Raw genomic sequence first — 11685 nt, forward strand, 5'->3', positions numbered from 1 at the left:
TATAGTTTGAGTTCTAATTGTTAGAGAACAAACTACACTTTTTGTAATGACAGTGCAAGAGGGAAAAACATTTTAATCAGTGATCACTGCTGAAAATCACATGGCTATTATCTACAAGATTGATAGTTATACAAAATGAAAATATGTAAAGACAACCCATTCATCCCTCAAAACACAGATGAAGAAAAAAAAAAAAAAAAGGTAAAACAAACTGAAGCCTTCTGAGAAGAGCTACAAGGACAGTCTTATTACATACATTATCACAGAGCTTATGCCAGACAGTGTACAATATGCACACTTAGGGAAAAGTACAAATTTGAAAGGGTGTCATTGCTGAGGACTAATGCAAATTTGACTTGTATTGCAAAAAACTAACTGGCTGTATTAAGGTATAAATACGTTTTACTACAGTATAAATACAACTACAGTATTTCTGATGATTAGGTGCAGATCCAAGGATTAATATCTTCACAAGAAGAGATCATAAATCCAGGTAGAGCCAAAGTAGGGTAGGAGGCCTGAGTGGGTTGGGCTTCTCACAAGTTCATTTTTCCATGTACAGTTCATGTATATCAGGAAGTCAGAAAATGTTTTCTGTTTAAGCATTCACTTCAAGACAGCGCAAAGGGGACTTCATATCTTACCATAAAGCAGGCCACATGACATGAGTTTGTTTGTCAAGAAGTGGAGATACAGGTTCAGATCCTCCAGTGTGTGCTCACGCTGTCATCAACCTGGTTCAGGGCTGACTCATTGGTTGTTTTTAGCTTTGGCGTGTGTGAGAATGTGAGACTTCAGGTTGGTCGACTGGGCAAATTTTTTGTTGCAGCCATCAAAGGGGCACACATACGGGCGGTCTCCAGTGTGAATACGCACATGTGTGCGCAAGTTAAAGTCCAGAGAAAACCGCTTGCCACAGCCCTCAAATGTGCACTGGAGACAAGAGATCAAGTTAATGCTCCTGCATGTCTCAGCTTGGCTAACAGATATAGTGATAATATCATCAAAAGCAGGCATAGAGACAGAGCGCAATGCATCATACTCTGAAAACCACACCGACTCTCTACTGACTTTGTATTGAATGAAGATGTCTCACTGCCTAAATGTTTGTGACAGGATGCTCGACAAAGAAGGCAAAGTACCCGGAGTTAAAGTTTTAAAAGCTACTATTAGAATGTTAGCTGTATATTAGCAAACTACTGTAGTTAGCTAAGGTACTTAAAAACATGTTACTGCATAGCTTTCTGATTTATAACACAAACTTTAACATAAGCCCTTTTTCCATCGCCTGTTACCAGCTCAACTCAACTATACTTGCTTTTAGTACCAAGTGCTTAGTTTTGCACTGCAGATGGTCCCTTTGCAGTGTAGCTGGTTGTCACAGTGACACTGCTGTGACATCACCAGCAACAGACACAAACAATGAAGGACATCAAATGGTTATTGTTCTGGATTCTCTGCTGTTTTGTTTAGTACAGTAACTACAGTAAAGTAGAAGTTTATGTTAAATAACTGCTTTTAAAAATTGAGCTTTTTTTGTTCCACTTCTGATGGCGCAATTTCTTTGACCAGTCACTAGTGTACAGTGTTTACACATCACTGTTTGGTATCATCTCTGCTCGCATGGAAACTCGACAGAGGTGATACCACAAATAGTACCAGGTACTGTCCCCAACATCTGACTGAAGCGAGTCAAGTTGAACTGGTACCAGGTGGTGGAAAATGGGCTATACTGTCCAAGTGCTTTAGTTTAACATACAGAAATATAGTAACCTAAACTGATATTTGACTTAACAGTGACAATATTCTTGCTATTCAAAAGGCAGAGTGTGTCAGGATCCCAGAGTTTCCCTGTTCTTCTTGCTAACCTCTCACTTTTGTCTTAAAGCTTCATTCTTTTGTTCAGCAGCTTTTACAATGGTCACTCTGGATGCACTACCTTGTTGGTAGTGCATCTGGTCACACAGCAGCTTTTAGGCATTGTTTAGTTTTTTTGTAAATAGACAAACTGTCAAAAAGACACCATCACTGAATACAAAGTCAATGGAGTGCCCCCCCCGTATGGGCGTGGCTTAAATGTGCTGTGTCTCTCTTTCTCTATTTGAGACAATAATAAGGTGTGTAACTGCTCTGACACAAGCCGGTTGGGAAAGATAACATATCAGTATGTACTGTTTCTTTTCCTACCACTAAAGAAATGAATGCAAAGTTATGCAGCTTTCTCCAGGAGAAAATTGAGTGTGACATGAACTCACCTGGAAAGGTTTCTCTCCTGTGTGTACAAGCTGATGCCTCTTCAGCTTTGAGCTCTCCACGAAGGCTTTGCCACACTCTGCGCAGACGTGCACACGAGGCCCATGAGTATGCAAGTGCTTTCTCATCGCTGAGTTGTCCCTGAACATCTTGGTACATCCCTGAGAGGAAGTGAAACACAGAAGAAGCTGATCCCTCTGGACATAACTGCTCAACAGTGTAGTGACTAAAACCACATCAGCTTAGAAAGCTGAAATGTTCCTCATACCAGTGTAATGAATGTGCATGTTTTCAGGAATGTCAGTTCAGCAATCTGCTGTTTACGAACAGTACTTTTTATAGTGGCACAATAAAGAGAACACTGCACTCACTTTGTGTGGACAAGCTATTGTTCTGGGTGCGTCATCTTCTTTTACTTTTCTTGGCTTCATGCTGTAACAAATAAAAGAGGTGCCACCATTATATACTTTTACACCACTGTCCACTTATTCAGCTAAAGACACACGCACACAAAATACTGCACTCTACAAAAAAGCTGACTGTGCTTTTCAGGATGCACTGGGTGAACCAAAGTTTATAATGTTCCTTTAACTCACTTTTAGTGAGAGAAACATTTCCTATTGGAAGACTGTTATATGCAAGGCTGCAACAACTGACTGCTAAACTCAATAAAAACTGATAATAAAAATAGTTGACCAATTTAATTGTCGATTAGTTGGGTCTAGTCATGCAACTGTGGTGGGTGGCTGGGTCAGCAACTAGATGACCGTCAGTGAGCCATATTAAAAAACATTTGAGAAGCAGTAGATAGGAGCAAGCATGGTTACAGCAGAGAAAGGTGGATGGCCAAACTTGTTTGGGAGCACTTTATTTTGAGAGAATATTTGCCCAGTGCCAAATATGACAAACATTTGTTCGAGTTTTTTGGCAAAACTGTCATAAATGTATAAATTCAATTGTAGGTTTATTATTGAGGTCATAGTTAAAGGTGCTGTTGTACTGGACTAAATTATATTCAGAGGTGGTCCTAACATTCTGACCCCCTCATGTATGCAGCTGGAGAGGACAAAAATATAGAAACAACTCTGAATACAGTGTTGCACTGAATTGCATACAACTGTACAGGAGTACCTAATAAAGTGGCCAGTGAGTGTATGTTATGATGCTAATTATACTATATATTTAGGAACATAATGGTAGGCTGCTAATAAGAAGCGCTAAATGGAACTGCATTTGTGTTGCATTCATGTAAACATGAAACAAACTGTAGGGATGGGCAAAGATTTTCAAAAATTCAGTCGTCACACACACACACACACACACACACACCCTAATATTTCATGCGACTATGGTTTTGTCTTTAAAAACACAGAGCCACTGTTTCCCCTTGCTTTTACCGGCACCTGGAAATAACACTATAAAAAGACTAGCATATAATTTTACTACAATGCCAAATGCAAAACAGCAGAAATATGCAGAGACTACAGCCAACAAAAATTCTGTGTGGAACTTCTTCGAGAAAATAAACTAAAATGAGCTACAGTCTCATGCAAATGTTTAGGCACCCCTTGATAAATAACAGATTTTGGTGATTTTTTTATTTGAACAGATGTTAACACAGTCTCTCTTGGAAATGGAAAAAAATGCACAATATTTTCAGCAAACAGTGATGCATAGTTACTTCTTATGCCATAAATTGAACAAAAATAAAAAATAAAAACATTATTATGGCATGGTGCAAAAGTTTGGGCACCCTAAGAGTTCCAGAGTCTCAAAGTCTCTCACAAGGTTTCAGACCTTAATCAGCTCATTAGATCTGATGCACAGCAACAGCTGTCATTGGTAAATGCCAATTTCAAAGCTGTACAAATACCTTGACTCTTCAAACCTTGTGCACACACTTGCGGACACCCAGCAACCATGGGTTCCTCTAAGCAGCTGTGTAAGACCCTGAAAATGAAAGTTATTGATGCCCACAATGCAGGAGAAGGCTACAAGAAGATAGCAAAGCGTTGTCAGCTTGCAGTTTCCACAGTAAGAAATGTAATTAAGAGATGGCAGATCAGGGGAACTGGGGAGGTCAAGATGAGATCTGGAAGACCAAGAAAACTCTCGGACAGAACTGCTCGTATGCTGGTCAGAAAGACAAATCAAAACCCACATTTGACTGCAAAAAACCTGCAGGAAGATTTAGCAGACTCAGGAGTGGTGGTGCACCGTTCCACTGTGCAGCGATGCTTGCACAGACAAGGCCTTCATGGAAGAGTCAGCAGAAGAAAACCTTATCTGCGTCCCCATCATAAAATCCAACATCTGAAGTATGCAACAGGACATCTACAGAAGCCCGATGCGTTTTGGAAACAAGTGCTGTGGACTGATGAAGTTAAAATAGAACTCTTTGGACACAATCAGCAAAGGCATGTTTGGAGAAAAAAAGGAGCAGCATTTCATGAAAAGAACACCTTGCCAACTATTAAGCATGGGGGTGGATCTATCATGCTCTGGGGTTGTGTTGCAGCCAGTGGCACAGGAAACATTGCACGGGTGGAGGGAAGAATGGATTCCACTAAATACCAGCAAATTCTGGAAGCAAACATCACACCATCTGTAAAAAAGCTGAAGCTGAAAAGAGGATGGCTTCTACAACAGGACAATGATCCTAAACATACCTCGAAATCCACTATGGAATACCTCAAGAGACGCAGGCTGAAGGTTTTGGAATGGCCATCACAGTCCCCTGATTTAAACATCATTGAAAATTTGTGGGTAGATCTTAAAAGAGCTGTGCATGCAAGACGACCAAAGAATATTACAGAACTAGAAGCCTTTTGCAAGGAAGAAAAAAAAAAAAAAATCCCCAAAATTTGTTTTTTTTTAAGGTGTGCCTAAACTTTTGCATGAGACTGTATGGTGCAAACTCTGCCAGGCTAAGTTACCATATGTGATCACAAACATTGATGACACATATGCAAGGAAATGGGGATAGTGCAGAGTAAATTGCCTAAATGTGCTGAGGCCTGTTTTAGGAATACTGAAATCTACAGTAGCAGTCAAGCTTGTACAGGCCCTTTATATTAGCATAGGATGTTTTATGAACAATTACTTAAACATTACTATTTTTGTAAACACTGTAAGGACCTGTCCACTTTATGAAAAGCTCTATTCTTTCACAATTTCTTTTTATACATCCAATTAATCTTAGAAATAATCAACAGGTCACTATTACAACCTTTGTATTATTGATTATCACAACTGTTGTTCATTGCAGCCCTAGCTCTATGTACAAATGTCTTTCATTATGGGTCACTACATATGGCTCACTATAATTTTACTTGGGTGAATATAACCAACATGACCACTTACCGGGCAAACTCTGCCAGCTGTTTGGGGTCTGACAGGTCGATGCCTGGGATGCCTCCTGGAGGAAGCTTCTTCCCTGTCATGTACTCTGAATAATCTGGAGGTGAGTTTTCACCCGTGATTTGCTCCTCATGATCTATGTCCTTCTTGTCATCTGAATTAGAGGGACAGAGTTTTTGAAAGGTGTTATTTCACACAGTACCAGAACATGCAGTTAAGAAGTGATTAAAGCCATTTAGAGCTAAAGCATTATCACAGGTCACCTTCCATTGTTACTAATTTACTACAAAAAGGCACAAGCTCCGGGTTTTGTCCAGACAGGTAATTATTGTGATTTACAAAAATTGCTCATATCAAATGTGTATTCAAAATACAAACTGTTGGCTTGTTTGTTTTTTTTTGTGACAAATCTTTCAAAAAAAAAAAAAAAAAACAACTATCTACAATTTGGATCACAACGCTTTTCAAATAGGCTACCGACAAATATATACATTATTTTTATGACCGACACATTATAAACTGTATGATGTTTTAGACAGTTATTGGGGCAAAGAATTTGAGTAAGCCTCGTATAAACTACATCATGCTTGCCACAGCTGATCTACAATACTAACAATAAGATAAACATCTATTCTGGTTCGTTGTATTTATTAACCACACAAACACATATAGTCCGTTTGGAGCCTCAGAAGTGTAAAGTATGAGGGGTTCCTGAAGGCACCACAGCCACCTTTACCCCTGAACTGAACTGCGCCACAGCGGCCTAGCGCAGCCACCAGCACTCGCTCCCACTCTCGCCGCCATCTTCGTCGGCCAAATAAACGCCATTTTTTCGAGACGCCATACTTTCTACACCGGGGGGAAATATGGCGGCGCCCATCAACAGATAAAACATGGCTTCCCATAAAAACAAAAACATTTCAAATGAAGTTTAAGTGGCTCAGAGTTGGGAAATAGTTCCTACTTTAGCCGAGGACAAGGCCCCAACCAGGCCCAGTCACCCGGCGCACACGCTGAGAACAAAGCGAGCTGCCACCGTGCAGGAATTCACTCAGGACTCTGAACTTTACTTACCCGAAGCCCACATAGTGACTGAAAACTCCCCCTCCAAAGTCTTTATTTGGACCTGTTTCTGTTCCCATTTTCTGCCCATTTCACCTCCGCTCATGTAGCTCTTTTTGCTCGCTTTCTTTCCGCTACCAGACTTCTTCGTCCGGCCTGTCGAGCTTTTCCCTGCTACAGTAACCAGAGTCTGTTCTATATAGTCCTCCTCCACGGCGGGCACTGGGATGAGGATTTGGTCCTCGAAACCGTCATCAGTGTGCAGTTCAGAGTCGTCCTCACCCACCACCTCTTCTCTTGTTTGCACCAAAATCACCTCCTGGTGCGAGTGAATCGAGTTCGGATCATCGGTGTCAAGAGGCTGCAAAGCGATCATAGGCTGGTGTTCCCCGTTGTCTCCAACAACTGTTGTCTCGATTGTCTCTACTTCGATTTCGTGTAATTCCACTATTTCGGCTGGCATTTCTGACCCGTCCGCTTCTATGTACAGAGTGTCCCCCGATGCCATCATAAATACTGTATCTGTTCTTACTTGTATGCAATTTTTTTTTTTTTCCCACTCTTGCTTTCTCTTCCGTCTACTTCCCCGCTCCTCCTTCTCCAACAACAAGTCTACATTGCTGTGTACTCTCGTCGCCACGATGCTCCAATTATGAAGTCTCGCGAGATTTGGATTAAAAGGATCTTGTTTTAAAAAAAATAAATAAATGAAAAATCACCTGCAGCATGGCACAAGGAAATTAATGTAAATGTGTCTTACCGGTTACGAAAACAATGGAAACGTGCTCATACCATAATCAATGGACAATTGTGGGTGTGGTGTACATTTTGTAATAATTCTTTAGTATATTACTTGTGTGATGTAAGAATGTTAACACTGTTATAATCTTTTTTTAGTATAATATGCGTGTGGGTAGAAGTGAATCATTTACTGCTTGCAAACCAATGATGGTAAGATGATGTTATGGGGTAGGACTGGATAAGTCTGACTTCTTCCTACTCCATTCAAGCATGTACTAGGTATAAGCAAATTGATATTGGATTATGTGTAAAATTATGTGTGTTGTCATATCAACTGATTTTACATGCTTGAAAGAATAAATCAAATCAAATCATAAGATGTAAATTATTACGAATTGATATGTAATTGCAAATTAACGTTCCATCCATCCATCCATCCATTTTCCTCCGCTTCTCCGGAACCGGGTCGCGGGGGCAGCAGTCTAAGCAAAGATGCCCAGACTTCCCTCTCTCCAGACACTTCCTCCAGCGCCTCCGGGGGAATGCCGCGGTGTTCCCAGGCCAGCCAGTAGACATAGTCCCTCCAGCGTGTCCTGGGTCTTCCCCGGGGCCTCCTCCCGGTGGGACATGTCCGGAACACCTCCCTAGGAAGGCGTCCAGGAGGCATCCGAAACAGATGCCCGAGCCACCTCAGCTGGCTCCTCTCGATGTGGAGGAGCAGCGGTTCTACTCTGAGCTCCTCCCGGTTGACCGAGCTTCTCACCCTATCTCTAAGGGTGCGCCCGGCCACCCTGCGGAGGAAGCTAATTTCGGCCGCCTGTATCCGGGATTTTGCCCAAGATCCAAAATTAACGTTATGCTATTGAAACATTTGCCGATTGGTTATGTAAATAATAGTCACTACACAACTTGAATTTGAAAGTTGGCTATAGACCCTCAAAGACCAACAGTTCTAAACCCAAAGATATTCTTTTTACAAATAACATGATTCTCACATTTCAGAAGCTGGAAATAACAAAAGCCCATAGTGGAAAGTATCAAGTACTGTAGCCTACTTAAGTACAGTTTTGAGGCATCTGTACTGGCATGCCCATTTACTCCAAGTTTAACAGCTGTTAATGAGGGAGTTTCTTACATAGATGTTGTTGAATCTTTTATCAAAGATAGAAGTGCCATTAACAGCAATATCTAAACTGATAAAGAGTTGTGTATGTTTGAGAAGGTGCATGCTCAACGAGTGCCAGATGTAAGTGCATTAATAACGGTATTATACTCCTGCTGGGAGACAGGAACCCTGTACCTAGCTATGAAGTGTTTATATGACAATAGAGCTCCATCACAGTTAAACAGGTGCTTTACAAATAGAATGTTATTTTTAAACCAATTTTCAAAGAACAAGGATTTGTTGTTATAAGTGATAATGACATTATTCCAGAAAAAATATTTATGAGGAGAGTAGTTGCGCTTATACAAGAGAGACCAGCTCATAAGGGCTGATTTATGGAAGTTGGAGAGTTTGACTGGGAGCTTACCCACAGCGAAGGGACACATTAATAAGAAACTAAGACCACCAACCGTTTTAAATAGGAAATTTGGGATGATATTCCGCATGCTATCTGGATTATTTTAAAAAATTCTAATCCAATTAATTTTTATAATATGGTTAAACGAAGAAGGCTCTAGAACATTGAACCCTCCCCTCTGTAAGAGGTAAACACAATTTCCTTTTTAACCTTATGTGGTTTATTTTTCCAAATGAAATCAAAAAGTAGTGTCTAAACAAGATGGCTTCTGTTTAGTGACATTAACTGAGTTAAAAAGAGATACAAGGCTCTTGACAGGCCATCTGGTTTGCTGAGTAGGACTCTACCATATAGAGATAAATCTCTGGCTAACCAAGAGTTGAATTTCATCTTGACTGATGAAATTAAAGGGTCCAAATTATCATTAATCAATTTCTTATCATCCTTTATCATAATTCCTAAATATTTCACAGTGTCTTTTGATGGGATGTTATATAACTCCATTTCTATAATGTCCTTTAAGAGCAAAAATCTCACACTTGAGTTGAGGTGGAGACCAGACACTTTAGAGAGGTTTTTACAACAGAAAGCATGAGAGACTTCAGTTTTACTTTCTAGAAATAAAGTAGTGTCATCAGCTAGTTGCAAAATTTTTATATGCCTACCATTAAAACTAATGCCTTTAAAGGAATGCTGATTTCTTAATAAATTAAGAACTTCTCCTACTAGTAAGAAAAGGTAAGGAGAGATGGGACAAACACTTTATAGAACTCAGTAGAAAGCCCATCATTAACTGGTGATTTATTGTTTTTTTTTTATTTTATGCCTGAAAGAATTTCCGCTAAGGTTATCTTTTTACCTATAAGGTTATTATTCTCTGCTAAAATTGGGGCTGGCTGTTTTTGCATTTATGATTGAATTCAGGATGTAGGAACTATCATAGGAATCATTAAGTTCGTACAAGTTAGCAAAGAAATTAGCAATATATTTAGAGATAACATTGGAATCATCGCATATCTTATCTTCTCTATTCATCTTTTCAGCAGAATGTTTTTTTGCCATAAGAAATTGCCAGATTTGTTTTTTCAAATTTCCCAGTATTTTCCATATTCCCTGTTAACAACACCCTTCTCCCAGATATTTTCATTTAGGTAAGTAATATCTGAGATCAATTGTTCATTTTTTAAAGAGCATTATTTAATAATCCACATCTTTCCTATTAATACAGAAAGTACTTACATTTAGTCTTACTTTAATTGCTCTATGATCTGTCATAATGGCAGGGGAAATTTCTACCCCATTTACATTAGGTTGTAGTTCTGATGAGATCAGCCAAAGATCAATTCTTGATTGTAGTGTCAAGTTTTTGTTTGCCCATGAGAACTGTCTAACTGAAGCATTTCGGAATCTCCATATGTCCAAGACATTCATTCTGTTACAAAACTGAATAAGTCTGATTTCAGAATTTGACGTCCATGGTGGGATGCGGTCATCTAAGCCTGACCAAACCATATTAAAGTCACCACCTACAGTATAATAAATTTTGGCCTTAGGATATTTTTCTAGAAGTGAGTTGAACTGTTCCTCTAATTTGTCTAATTTGTTTAATGTAGGAAGGTTATACCCATACACATTACCCAATACAAAGTGGTTTTCTGCTAATTCAATAACAAGCAAAAGCCAGTGGCCATTAGAATCACTATTTGACTCAACTATTTTTCCTTTAAATCTGTCTTTGGCAAAATGATTTGTGCCATGTGAAAACCAAATTTCGTTGCCCCATTGATTCTTCCATAATTTCAAGTCATCTGGACATGAATGACAGTCCTGCAGAAATAACAGATCTGCTTTCACCTCTTTACAAAACATAAAAAAAGAGCTTTTCGTTTTATCAAGCCTTGTAAACCTCTTGTATTAACCTAGAATAAGTTTAACTCCATCAGAATATACAGTGGGTACGGAAAGTATTCAGACCCCCTTAAATTTTTCACTCTGTTATATTGCAGCCATATGCTAAAATCATTTAAGTTCATTTTTTTCCCTCATTAATGTACACACAGCACCCCATATTGACAGAAAAACATAGAATTTGACATTTTTGCAGATGTATTAAAAAAAGAAAAACTGAAATATCACATGGTCATAAGTATTCAGACCCTTTGCTGTGACACTCATATTTAACTTAGGTGCTGTCCATTTCTTCTGATCATCCCTGAGAAGGTTCTACACCTTCATTTGAGTCCAGCTGTGTTTGATTATACTGATTGGATGTGATTAGGAAAGCCACACACCTGTCTATATAAGACCCTACAGCTCACAGTGCATGTCAGAGCAAATGAGAATCATGAGGTCAAAGGAACTGCCTGAAGAGCTCAGAGACAGAATTGTGGCAAGGCACAGATCTGGCCAAGGTTACAAAAAAATTTCTGCTGCACTTAAGATTCCCTAAGAGCACAGTGGCCTCCATAATCCTTAAATGGAAGACGTTTGGGACGACCAGAACCCTTCCTAGAGCTGGCCGTCCGGCCAAACTCAGCTATCGGGGGAGAAGAGCCTTGGTGAGAGAGGTACAGAAGAACCCAAAGATGACTGTAGCTGAGCTCCAGAGATGCAGTCGGGAGATGGGAGAAAGTTGTAGAAAGTCAACCATCACGGCACCCCTCCACCAGTCGGGGCTTTAGGGCAGAGTGGAAGCCTCTCCTCAGCATCATGCTATGGGGGTGTTTTTCAGCTGCAGGGACAGGAC

The 11685-nt window shown here is 39.8% G+C and overlaps 1 protein-coding gene across 1 annotated transcript; it reads right to left on the bottom strand.

Annotated features, from left to right (window-relative positions):
- Window positions 1-446: 446 nt before the first annotated feature.
- Window positions 447-7316, bottom strand: yy1a (YY1 transcription factor a). The gene is made up of 5 exons (XM_020590843.1): window positions 6688-7316; window positions 5617-5767; window positions 2625-2685; window positions 2256-2414; window positions 447-933 (listed from the first exon to the last, which is right to left on the bottom strand). The coding sequence occupies exons 1-5, from the start codon at window positions 7184-7186 to the stop codon at window positions 751-753; spliced, it is 1053 nt and encodes a 350-aa protein (XP_020446499.1). The 5' UTR covers window positions 7187-7316; the 3' UTR covers window positions 447-750.
- Window positions 7317-11685: the final 4369 nt, after the last annotated feature.

This window comes from Monopterus albus, unplaced genomic scaffold, assembly GCF_001952655.1.
Source record: "Monopterus albus unplaced genomic scaffold, M_albus_1.0 scaffold13.1, whole genome shotgun sequence".
Lineage (NCBI taxonomy): Eukaryota > Metazoa > Chordata > Actinopteri > Synbranchiformes > Synbranchidae > Monopterus > Monopterus albus.

Excerpts from the sequence above, each read along its gene's own strand:
- yy1a (XM_020590843.1), bottom strand. The coding sequence starts at position 7,186 with ATGATGGCATCGGGGGACACTCTGTACATAGAAGCGGACGGGTCAGAA. Across the intron at positions 5,768-6,687 it reads AGTCACTATGTGGGCTTCGG|ATGACAAGAAGGACATAGAT; the intron begins GTAAGTAAAGTT and ends CCTCTAATTCAG. Across the intron at positions 2,415-2,624 it reads CAATAGCTTGTCCACACAAA|GGATGTACCAAGATGTTCAG; the intron begins GTGAGTGCAGTG and ends ACTTCCTCTCAG.